Source organism: Ctenopharyngodon idella, chromosome 4 (assembly GCF_019924925.1).
Source record: "Ctenopharyngodon idella isolate HZGC_01 chromosome 4, HZGC01, whole genome shotgun sequence".
Classification (NCBI taxonomy): Eukaryota; Metazoa; Chordata; class Actinopteri; order Cypriniformes; family Xenocyprididae; genus Ctenopharyngodon; species Ctenopharyngodon idella.
In genome coordinates, this window is record NC_067223.1 from 22,211,080 (window position 1) to 22,224,396 (window position 13,317).

At 37.8% G+C, this 13,317-nt stretch overlaps 1 protein-coding gene across 10 annotated transcripts in view; it reads left to right on the forward strand.

Annotated features, from left to right (window-relative positions):
- The window catches only part of LOC127511053 (NACHT, LRR and PYD domains-containing protein 3-like), a 55,443-nt gene that overhangs the window by 5,074 nt on the left and 37,052 nt on the right, over positions 1-13,317 (forward strand). For 9 of the 10 annotated variants that reach the window (XM_051891395.1, XM_051891394.1, XM_051891393.1 and 6 more), the window contains 6 exons: positions 1,109-1,248; positions 5,234-5,311; positions 5,731-5,835; positions 7,164-7,242; positions 7,514-7,709; positions 7,806-9,636. In XM_051891395.1, the coding sequence (XP_051747355.1) occupies positions 1,190-1,248; positions 5,234-5,311; positions 5,731-5,835; positions 7,164-7,242; positions 7,514-7,709; positions 7,806-9,636 (2,348 nt within the window). In that variant the 5' untranslated portion in view covers positions 1,109-1,189. Of the gene's footprint in view, positions 1-1,108; positions 1,249-5,233; positions 5,312-5,730; positions 5,836-6,227; positions 7,243-7,513; positions 7,710-7,805; positions 9,637-13,317 lie in introns of all 10 variants that reach the window. The other variant, XM_051891397.1, reaches the window with a different exon arrangement.

Genomic DNA, 13,317 nt, shown 5'->3' on the forward strand with positions numbered 1-13,317 from the left:
TGATCAGATCATGATTCACAAAACAGAATACAAAGCTTAAATTTATGGACTCGCATACCTCTCTCATTCGGCATGAACCAAAATGTTTCCATGGCTGCAATGTCACATTTAATTACTAACCTATTTCTTCTGTAGGCTAAACAAAGCTTTGTGCTTCAGTCGGGTTATATTCACGTAAATACTGGCACAGCCCTATGGGTACCGAAGATTCCCGGATACTCTGTACTCCCGGTACTACAGAAATGCTGGTATCGTCACATATTCAAAATTTCAGTACCTACTTGGTACCGAAGTACCGGTACTTTTGACAACATTGATGGCAGCAATTTGTTACTAGTATCGTATTTTAAAGAATATTACTAAATATAAAAATACAGTAACCAGAAATATTAACTTCTCCATTGTTGTGCAGTCATTGTACAAGTAGGATGATTGGTCGGTATAGTATTTGTTCCGCCCCTCCTCCACTGTGATTGGACGGCTGGGTAAAAAGTGACAGTGACGAGCACTACTTATTACTCAGTTGAACAGTTAAAAAATAAAGACAGGGCAAATCAACTCGTAAAATATTATTATATGGCAGTGTCCTCAGTTTGCTTAAATAAGATCACAGAACCTTTAAATGTTTTACGCACCATTTAGACATGGTAGGAAGCAGGTGTAAAATTCTTTTGTACCAACTAACATATTGAAAACACGAACATTTTTGTGAATCCAAAAATTTACGTCAGATTGGCTTGAGAACGAAATGAGCAGAACTTTTGCTGAAAAAAGCTCCGTCATTTTGAACGGTGTTAAGTGGATTCTGACTAAAACACCATTGCGTTCATTTTTTGTTGTTGATCATTAGAAAGCATCTGGATCTCTTTATGAACTAGTGTTGAAAATGTTAAAATGAACATCCACTGTGGCTGTTTCTAAAACCAAAGAAAAATTGAATGACAGTTAATGTTCACTTTGAAGACTAAATAAAATCATATTAATGACATAGTTGTAGCATATTTTATTTTCTTATTGTTTAACTCAACATTTGTCATGAATTTTTCATTATCATTTATCCCTCTGAACTATCATGATATTAATTTCAGTGACACGTTGTCATGTCCAGGTCATGCTGAGCATCTGATTGTCTTCACCGACACAGAGATACCAGAGCTGAGCTGTTTTCAGTGTCAATTTATCTGCAGTAATGTCAGAGGAGCGAGGAAAGGACTCTCTCTCTAAGATGAGTCTCTCAGAGGAACAGAGGTAAGACTGCCTCTGTTTTCACACAATCATTTTAAACACCACTGGAGTTTCAGGTTTGTCCTGTAAAGAACAGCTTGATCAACAAGGAGTGATTTCTCTCACCATTGACACTTCTAATGCTGTGCAAAACAATTTAGAACTTCCTATGACTGTTTCTAGATTATCGCAGATAAAAAATAACTTGAAACTGGTTTCATATTTAATTTACAGGAACATTTATCACTGTTAAATATGTTTAATATACCATATACAGTATATCACAGAAGTGAGTACACCCCTCACATTTTTGTAAATATTTCATTGCAACTTTTCATGTGACAACACTGAAGAAATGACACTTTGCTACAATGTAAAGTAGTGAGTGTACAGCTTGTGTAACAGTGTAAATTTGCTGTCCCCTCAAAATAACTCAACACACAACCATTAATGTCTAAACCACTGGCCACAAAAGTGAGTACACCCCTGAGTGAAAATGTCCAAATTGGGCCCAAAGTGTCAATATTTTGTGTGGCCACCATTATTTTCCAGCACTGCCTTAACCCTCTTGGGCAAGGAGTTCACCAGAGCTTCACAGGTTGCCACTGGAGTCCTCTTCCACTCCTCCATGACGACATCACGGAGCTGGTGGATGTTAGAGACCTTGCGCTCCTCCACTTTCCGTTTGAGGATGCCCCACAGATGCTCAATAGGGTTTAGGTCTGGAGACATGCTTGGCCAGTCCATCACCTTTACCCTCAGCTTCTTTAGCAAGGCAGTGGTCGTTTTGGAGGTGTGTTTGGGGTCGTTATCATGCTGGAATACTGCCATGACACTCCCACCACCATGCCTGACTGTAGGCAAGACACACTTGTCTTTGTTCTCCTCACCTGGTTGCCACCACACACGCTTGACACCATCTGAACCAAATAAGTTTATCTTGGTCTCATCAGACCACAGGTCATGGTTCCTTAGTCTGCTTGTCTTCAGCAAACTGTTTGCGGGCTTTCTTGTGCATCATCTTTAGAAGAAGCTTCCTTCTGGGACGACAGCCATGCAGACTAATTTGACGCAGTGTGCGGCGTATGGTCTGAGCACTGACAGGCTGACCCCCCACCTCTTCAACCTCTGCAGCAATGCTGGCAAACACAACCTCTGGATATGATGCTGAGCACGTGCACTCAACTTCTTTGGTCGACCATGGCGAGGCCTGTTCTGAATGGAACCTATCCTGTTAAACCGCTGTATGGTCTTGGCCACCGTGCTGCAGCTCAGTTTCAGGGTCTTGGCAATCTTCTGATAGCCTACGCCATCTTTATGTAGAGCAACAATTCTTTTTTTCAGATCCTCAGAGAGTTCTTTGCCATGAGGTGTCATGTTGAACTTCCAGTGACCAGTATGAGAGAGTGAGAGCGATAACAGCAAATTTAACACACCTGCTCCCCATTCACACCTGAGACCTTGTAACACTAATGAGTCACATGACACCGGGGAGAGAAAATGGCTAATTGGGCCCAATTTGGACATTTTCACTTAGGGGTGTACTCACTTTTGTGGCCAGCGGTTTAGACATTAATGGCTGTGTGTTGAGTTATTTTGAGGGGACAGCAAATTTACACTGTTATACAAGCTGTACACTCACTACTTTACGTTGTAGCAAAGTGTCATTTCTTTAGTGTTGTCACATGAAAAGATATAATAAAATATTTACAAAAATGTGAGGGGTGTACTCACTTCTGTGAGATACTGTATGTAAAATCCTATACAAACCCTGATTAAAGTGTATTGCGTTACAGTTTAAAGTTGCATGATTTGTGAATAGTAAATGTAAATAATTTGGAAACTTTAATTAGAACAACTGAAATATACATGTCAAACAGGGCTTTATAGACAATGTCACAGTTAATAACTAACTAATGTACAGAGCTTCTACCATGACTGTAGACGTTCTTGGACTGTGAACAAATTTTAACATCAAACTTGATGGCCACTTTGAATTACTAAAAATGAACATTGTAAAACAAATACCTGGGAAAGATTAACAAAAAGCACCTGAAATAGTCACTCTTCTATCTAAATCTAAATCCATGGATATTACGAAATAGAAATTGAGATATAAGAAATTGAGAAAGTTTTCATGTATTTCTCAGCCTCATTTACTGCACACCATTCCATTATATTCAGTATTACAGATACTAGATGAGAGTTTAGTATTTTATGTATGTTAGTCTGTATGTTTAGGCTGATTTATACTTCTGCGTCGAAACTATGTCGTAGCTATGTTGTAGGTTGTTCGTAGCACGAGTAGTCTACGGCGTAGCCTGACGTGCACCTCTTCAAAAATGTAACAACGTGTCAATTCTACGCGGGCCACAAGCGGTGTGATTGGTCTGCTAGAACCCCTCCCTCAGGTCAAAAAACTGGCGCGGAGCAATTGGAGAAGAGCAAGTGTTATAAACTTACATAGGAATGAAAAATGCTCCGTTTCAGGGGACACATGTAGTCAAACTGCAACAAAAGTCGTTACCTATTTGCCACTTCTCTTCTCTGACAAGGTACATGACAAGCTGCTTCTTTGGCTTTTGCCTTGATAGTCAACATGACCGTGGACACTGCCTACTAGTGGTCTGTATGCACATCAACATGGACAACGACGCAGAAGTATAAATGAAAACACGCATAGCCTATGATAGGGCTGCTCGATTATGGCAAAAATCATAATGATTATTTTGGTCAATATTGAAATCACGATTATTTAACACAGTTATTGGTGGGTGATATGATCAAAGTCTTATTTCATGATATGAGTAATTTTAAATGTCAGTGAAATTTCACAACTATCAATACTTCAGCAAAAACTAGGTTAATTAATGTAAGTAAAAAGTCTTCAAAACAGCTAAAGAAGACAATAAACAGTCAACAATTAAATAAGAACAAAGAAACTTCAAACAAAGCAGACAAAAAAATACAACAGAATAAAAATACAAATGAAATAAACAGTGCTTTAGGTTTTTCAGATAGATGTACTAACAGTGGTATTTAGATAAGTAATACCCAACAGAAATTGAATAAAGTTATCAAATGTAAAATAACTGCTGTATACATTAAATATAGACTAATTCTTATTTAAAACTAAAAAAGTTATTCATTTAAGAGCAGTGAGTGATTTTATCTTTGTCTTTTCTTGTTAGATTAACAATGACTTTAGCAATCATTAATGATGGTTGCTGTCCCTTTAAGAGCTGCACGGACCGGATATAAGCCTACTGTAAATGCTGCCTTCATGAGGTCTCGGAATTATGGTAAATACGAGTTTCCTTGGTAAAAAAAATTGCACATGAACACCCTTTCATTTCGCAACATGAATGTGATGAGCTCGTAATCACGACTTCAGACGTGGTAATGACATTTTCGATAGCACGTGAAGGCAGCAGTACACACGTGCACTTTCTCAGTGTACACTTACATAACCAACTGCATTTATGAGGATACTTACCAAAACGGCATTTCAATATATTTGTGTTGGCTATTTGACCGTTTAGGCGTGTATCTGAAGCCCTTTGCTTATGCGTGTTCCACACTATCTCGGAGCGTGCGCACAGGTGGCCGCCTAGGGAACAGAGTCCGTTTCGTGGCTTAATGCGCTTTTTAATAGCAGGGTTTATGTTTAATATAAAGCACGTCCCAAAGTTTAGCAACAGTAGACTGCATTTTACATCCCTCTTTTATTCGGCTGATTTTGATGTTAAGTTTGGGTTAGGGAGGAATAAAAGTGCACCACTGTGAAGGAAGGTGTGCTGAATGGAATGCAGCAGCAGTACAGTAATTGCTTTACCTCGATTATCTTGTTTTCATAATCGTTGGAAGCTGAAATCGAAATTGAAATCAAAAATACGATTAATTGCACAGCCCTAGCCTTCAACACAGAGGCTCCGGCGTAGGTCCGACGCATAAGTATAAATCAGCCTTTAGTCATCTGGTTACTGCAGTCAACAGTGTTTATTTACAGCTCTGTGTCTGTGAAGAGTGACTGGTCAAAAGAAGAAGGACCAAAATTCAGTGAGAGAAAACCATCAACTGACAAAAGGTATTTCATGTGTTTCTTGTAATAATCATTTAATTTCATTGTGCCATCAACTACTGAAAGGCATTTCATGTGTTTTGTGTTACAGCATTGCATTAACTATAAGACAAACGTGATGGAAATTAAATAAAACAATAATTCAGTGTCTGCTAGTCTGCTTTCCTCTTTATTGAACTCAGTCTGGAGCATTTTTCCAGTAATACTCTTACAAGGAGGCATAAATTTACCATGGAAAATAGATCTTACAACCCAAACATTAATTGTGTCCTTCCATCCATCTTTGGTCATAGATGGACAAAAGTTTAGGCCGGCTATACTGCATTTATTTACTATTTGCAATATTAAACCATTTTGTATGGTTTCATATGAGACTGAAGTATCTCCTGTAGTAAATTGTTTTATCTTTCTGCTCTTTGTGTTAGTGAAAGATCAGACTCACATGTGTCCAGCTCTGTGTCTCTGAAGAGTGACTGGTCAAAGGAAGAAGGACCAAAATTCAGTGAGAGAAAACAATCAACTAACAAAAGGTATTTCATCTGTTTCTTATTGTTGGTCACACATAGACTGTGTGAATAGACTGAATATTTAGACATAGACTGAATATTTTTAGCAAATACTTATCATGAAACTTTATTGTTCAAATATCAGTCCAATTTACAGTGCTGCACAAAAAACAAACAAAAAACAAAACAAATGGAGCCTCAGCAAAAAGATTGAAATTGTTTGATTTTAATTATAATTGTTTCTTGTAATACCCATTTATTTTAGTGTGCTGACATAACTGCTGCACAACATATTAAAATACCTACTGTTAATGCAGAATTCACTACATAGACTAAAATAGATCATACACTTCAACAGCGTAAACTTTAAATACCTCATGTTTTCTTTTTCACTTGTTGCCTCACTGCCCTATCAGGCAATGACTTTTGCAGGCAGCGCTTGTGTATGAAGGTACCTCACGAAACTGATTTCAGACAGGTCTCTGAGGCAGCGTGACGGTTTAAAGGTGGGGTAAGAGATATTTCAAAAATGCCGTTGGACATTGTTGATATTTGAAATCAGCCTAAACAAACACACCCGTCTCTTTGCTCCACCTCCAAAACTCACCCTCCAATTCTAACCACCCTGTTCCGTGTCAGTCTCGAACCCTGATCACTGCTGGCAGGTTAGCCGAGTGCACTAACAATGACGCTAAACACCACATTCTAGCGGCTGTCAGTGTGCAGTGGTTTACCTGCACAATTCTCACTATCTGTCCACTGTTACACACGCAATGCGAAAGTGGATGTCTGTTTATCACAGCTGACACGCAACAAAACAATGCTTCATGAAAAATAAATCACAGATGATGAACGAACGACAAGGAAGCACAAAAAATAAATAATGAACGAGAGTAAATACAAACAAGAGTTTGTTGTTATTTTCCAACATCACAGCAGCTCAAGACAATCAATGACATTCAAACCCAGTGTTACTCACATGTGAAGGAATCAAAGCCTCTGTTTTCAGGCCTTCCCGCTTAGCTCTCTCCAGCGCTGGAAAGCTTTTCTAATATTAACGCGGGTTCTAAAGCACTTGCCCAGTCATAAACCTTCATTCCAGTGATATTCTTTTGAGGTCTTTCATAATGTGTCTCATCAGTTTTTCTGCAGTCATTCTTCAAATCTCTCTCTTGCTCGTTCTGTCTCCTCGACCATCATACGCCCCGTAATGCTGATTGGTTTCACGCTTGTTGTTGGTGTCGACCTGACTAACTTCCAAACAGTGTTTTTGAAATATGGCTTACCCGACCTTTAAAAACAATAATAATATATGGTCTGAAAATGCAGTATTTTATTTTATTGGCTAACAGGCTTCAATGGGACACATTAGACTCGGACGTTCAGAGGAAACGTGAAAATTTCAAAGACAATCTCCTAGGGATCTTCCAGGTAGGAAAACACATTTTCATAAATGTTAAAAAACTATAACAAACTGAAATAGGTTACTGAACATTTCTTGCTCAAATACTAGAATGGAAATTTGAAGAACCCATAAATAATAATCAAAATGTAAGAAAATGTTTTTGTGTTATAAAAATTTTTTTCACTGGTTTCTTTTACAAATATTTTTAATATCTAAATAAATAGTTTTGACCAAATATGGATGTGGATCTGGTTAAATTGTGTTGTTCTGTATCTTTTTTTCTTGCTTTGTTTGTAGGATCTTGAGAGCAAAATAATCATGTTTCTGAAGAGTGAACTAGAAAAGTTTAAGAAAATATTACAAAAAGAGAACATACAACACTTTGTTAAGGACTTTAATGATGATAGATGCAGTACCAAAGCAGCAGCTCTTGATCTCACACTACATTACCTGAGAGAGATGAATCAAGATGAAGTTGCTGATGCTCTAGAAGGTAAGAGACTCATGATCATCTGTCTGATTGACACTTCTAAATGTAGGAGAGAAAATTAAGACTAAAACTATCTATTGTTTTTGTTCCTATTTTTAGATGAGCTGTTCTTCATTCATCAGCTAAAATGTGGCCTAAAGAAGAAGTATCAATGTGTGTTTGAAGGAATTGCGAAGCATGGTGACGCCACACTTCTGAATGACATCTACACAGATCTCTATATCACTCAGGGTGGCAGTGAACAGGTCAATACTGAACATGAAATAAGACAGATTGAAGTTGCTTTCAGGCGTCATGAATCTCAAGAGATACAGGTTAAATGCACACAATTGTTTGAAGCACCTGAACAAGACAAGGAGATACGAACTGTACTGACAAAAGGAGTCGCTGGCATCGGAAAATCAGTTTCTGTGCAAAAGTTTGTTCTGGACTGGGCTGAAGGAAAAGAAAATCAAGATATCAGCTTTATATTTCCTCTTCCATTTAGAGAGATGAATTTAAAGGAGAAAGAAAAACTAAGTTTGATGGACCTTATAACTCAGTTTTTCCCAGAGACAAAAGGACTGAACCTTACAAGAAGGAATCGGTTCAAAGTCCTGTTCATCCTTGATGGATTGGACGAATGTCGCCTTCCTCTGAAGTTTGATTGTAATGAGACATGGTGTGATGTATCATCACCAGCCTCTCTGGATGTTCTCCTAACGAACCTCATGAAGGGAAATCTTCTTCCTTCTGCTCTCATCTGGATCACCACCAGACCAGCAGCTGCCAGTAAGATTCCTCCTGACTGTATCGACCGGCTGACAGAGATACGAGGATTCAGTGACGCACAAAAGGAAGAGTACTTCAAAAAAAGATTCACAGATGAGAATCAGGCCAACACAATCATTGATCATGTTAAAAAATCAAAGAGTCTCTTTATCATGTGCCACATCCCAGTCTTCTGCTGGATTTCAGCCACTGTTCTTCAGAACATTCTGGAGGAGAAAAGAAATAATGATGTGAAAAACAATCAGGCTGATGAGATCTCTAAAACACTACAGGAATCAAACACTGAAGACACTCCCAAGACTCTGACACAAATGTACACACACTTTCTCCGCTTTCAGATCCAGCAGAGCCGTCGCAAGTATGATGGAGAATACGCAGCACATGTTTCCTGGGATAAAGATGCCATCCTTTCACTGGGAAAACTAGCATTTCATCAGCTGGAAAGAAACAACCTGGTCTTTTATGACACAGACCTGGAAGCCTGTGGTATTGACGTCTATAAGGCATCAGTGTGTTCAGGCATGTGTACCCAGATCTTTAAGGAGGAAACAGGGATCTTTTTTGGTACCGTGTACTGCTTTGTTCACTTGAGCATTCAAGAGTTTATTGCAGCCCTTTATGCACATTTGTTTCTAGACATCAACAAGAAAAGTGTGTTGGTTCATGAGTCAATAGAACAGGAAAACAAAAATGAAAACTTGATTGATTTTCTCAAGACCGCAGTGGACAAGGCGCTCAAGAGTGACAATGGACACCTGGACCTTTTCCTTCGCTTCCTCCTCGGTCTGACGCTCCAGTCCAATCGACGACTCTTACGTGGTCTGTTAACACAGCAAGACGACAATGACCAGAGCAACAAGGAAATAGTTCAGTACATAAAGCAGAAATTAGAAGATAATCTGCCTGCAGAGAGATCCATCAATCTGTTCTACTGTCTGAGTGAACTGAATGACCAAACTGTAGTGAAAGAGATTCAGACCCACCTTAGCCAGGGAAGTCTCTCGTCTGGTGACCTTTCACCTGCCCAGTGGTCTGCTTTGGTCTTTGTGTTGCTGACATCAGAGAAAGAGCTGGAGGAGTTTGAACTCCAGAAATTCAAGAAATCAGACGAGTGTCTCATTAGATTATTGGCAGTCATCAAAGCCTCCAGAAGAGCTCTGTAAGTCCATTAATATGTTTTGTAATGTTTTGGTCTCATCCAGGGTATAACAGACTACTTAAACTACATATTATCAGTTGTTACTCTATCTCCCAATAGAACTATACTTTAAATGTTTAATTTCATAATAGTTCTTTAGATTTAATTTGGGGGGTGGGACATTCTGCAGTGCAATACATAGGGTTTCCACGGGGCATTAAAAAGCATTAAAAGTCATTAAATGGATTTTGCGAAAAATAACTCCCTCGGGTCTGCGGTCACGCCGGCGATACCACCTCGGTTTTTTTCTTACCAGTGTGAAAGAGACTAAAAATACTCCGTCAATGTTGCACATACAATTAAGAGTTATACACCATTTTAATCTGTGGAATATCTTCTTTTATTTGTGTACACTCAGAGTAAAAACAAAATGTTGTGCTTTTTGCAAAATAAAGAAAAATAACATGATGCGTGATCTGTCGTCTCCCACTGAACAAAGTCCAATCTGATAGTTCTCAGAAAATGAACTGTAACTTAGTGAATACTAATCACAAAAAAAATTAGACTTATGTGTAAAGAAACGTTGAAATGTCAGGTTTTGAATCGTGTAAGTCAAATCGAAAACAAAAATTCTGTGTTTATGTAATCTGTATGAAAAGAGACATGTCAGAAGTCTGTGATTCAGCTCATTATCCACTAATGCGGCCACGCCCACGGAGCGAGCGCTATTCAGACGCAAATTCTGAGGCAATACATGTATACATCATCTCAATCATGTATTTATTGTCTTGAAAAGTGTTTATCTGTATTTTAAAGCCATGGTTAGAGACCTCTGGAAGACATGCCGTTAGTTCCTGGAATGTCCTGTTCTTCTTTAGATTAATTTGCGGACTAAATGTGCACAGAGCGCCCTCCGGCTGCAAGTATAAATTGAAAACACAGTATCCAGCATTCATAGTGATGACAATAAATATTGAATAAATATTACTCCTCTGTATAGAAAATTGACATAAACATATGAGAATCCATCAATATTTCTCCAAATGTGCATGCTTTTAAGCTAAAACGCTATATGAAATGCCATAGAGGTAACATGAATGTTCAGATGCTTTGCATCACAGAAATACATTATATTTAATGTATTTAAAGTATATAATAGAATACCATTATTTTAAATTGTAATAATATTTCACAGTATTGCTGTTTTTTCTGTATGTTTGATATACACCATGATGAGCTTGAGACATGATCACAGAGGGTTTTTTCACAGCCTACCTGACTGAAAGGCCTCATTATTATGCAGGTCATTAGAGGTCTTTATGCGATTCTTTTGTCTTCTCAAGTGTGAATTACCTCATTATTCATGATGATTCATGCCTCCACGCATACTGTGTTTCTTGACAAAAAGTGTCTTACAAAAACTGAAACAATATATTGTTTTATATGAACGAGTAGGCAGGATAATTTTTACATAATTTTGAAGCAAAAACTCTATTCTACAACCTCCAATACCCAGAAGTCTTGTGAACACAGATTTAATATATATTTTTTTGCTTTATTCGCTTTATTTCAGTGATTAAAGTTTTTTGTTTTTTCAATAACCATGCATAAACGTTATTCCTTCAAAAACACAAATATGTACATACATGTTCCTCTCATATTATTGTAGCCTCGTTTGTGCTGAATACAGTGTAATGACACTTTTTCCATTAATATGTTTATGAACAACTGAAAAAAGCACAAATGTCAGGGCATGTCAAAACTTCTCCAGGGCCCCGAAAATCCTGAGACCCCAGAGGGTTAAGGCCTTAAATGGCATTAAAAATCATTAAATTGTATTCCTTTAGGCATAAACTTTTTTAGATAGTTTTGAATAAAAAAATACTACCAGTTTATTTTGAATATAGGCTTCATAATTAATAACTGATTTGCTGTCGCAAAATATGTACACTCATGTGATACACAAGCGGAGCCAGTTTTGTAATTGTTTCCGGCCGGTGCAAAATTGCCGTAACGCTGTTTTGGACAGCGGCGGGCTGGGATCTGGATGAGTAAAATTGGGTGCTTGTCAGACGGAAGGGCCAATTTAGCAACTTTTTTCCAAGAAAGCGCATTGTGACAAATCTAGCGACTTGTTGAAACTTGTATCTACCTTCTTAGACTCCCCAGTACTGCCGCACGAGCGCGAGATCTTGCTTTCCTGCCGCCAGCGCACCTCTCTCTGACTCTGTTCTGTTCAGTGAGCGGCGCAGCGCATTCAGTTGAGGCTGTGCGCTCTGTCAGAGAACAAATAAAATAGATACTATTTAGTGATAATTTTATCGAAAAATGGGATACTTTTCCATAGACTGGAGTGAGATCATAGCTGTTCAGTGTCAAAAAACTTGTTGGTTAGCTACAAAAATTAACTTGGAGAGGAGCATTTTGCTACATATATGCACTATAGGCTATTGGATATCCCTTGTAATTGTACTTAACATGTGCTTCAATATTGAATGCATGTTTGAATAAATCTATTTTATGACAGCATTTAAATGTTTTTATAGCCGAAAAAAATGAGTAGAAACATAATTATGTCATTAAAAATGTATTGTAATGTTATTATAAAAACTTCTTTATGGGTAATTTATATGTAAGTAGCATACAAATCGATTAATTTTAACCTTTAATATTATAATGATGTACCAGCTGTGGTTTCCTTGTATAGTTTACAGCATTATTTGAGAGAGATTTTTTTTTCTTTGATGCAGTTTGCCATGTACTTTACCTTATAGGCCCCAAATTAATCAATATTGAATTGAAGGTAATTAAATTAAAATGAAGTCGCAAGCTCCTGAATCGAAATCTAATCCAGTTGTGAAATTTGTGTCAATGCCCATCCTAGTGTCAATAATTATTATTATTATTCTTTTTTTTATTTGAAGCAAATGTTTTTTCCATTTATTTTCTTGTCAGAGTGCATCAGAATGCTTTGTTTAAATGTTAAAATCACAAAAAAACCCTACAACTATTTAGTTTGTCACCTTTTTCACCTCTTTGCAGTTTGCAGGTCTCATATAATGTTAGCCAGAATCACAGCAAATGTCTTTATCTTATGTGTATGGTGATTTTGTCAGACAAAGTCTCGATTATAAATCAGGATTATAATCGACATGTCCCCCACCCCCCCTGGGTATCACCAAAACGCAAGAATGACTGATTTTAATACATTTAGTGTAAGTAGTGATTGATAGTGGATAATAATAGGCTGTGTCCCTTATGTTTTAGAAGGAACATTGACTGTTTTTGTTCAATTTTAGCGGCGAAAATATTTTCAAACAAAGATCACAGTAGAACCATAGCGCAGAGGTCTTCAACCCTGTTCCTGGGGACCCACTGTCCTGCAAAGTTTATTTCCAATCTGCTTCAGCTCACCTGCTTGGGTATTTTCAAACATGCTGAAGAGCTTGATTAGCTGCTTCAGGTGTGTTTGATTAGGGTTGGAGCTAAACTCTGCAGGGCAGTGGGTCCCCAGGAACAGGTTTGAAGACCTTTATGCTAAAATTATGTGAGCACAAAGAGTAGCACCAGAGAAGCAAATAAATGTAAAGGGCTGATACTTGGCAGAATGCAAATGCAACAATGACATGATGAATATTCTAATTGCCATATCACGTCATCTATCGACATTTAGCGACATATGTATATGACATCAAAAATGTA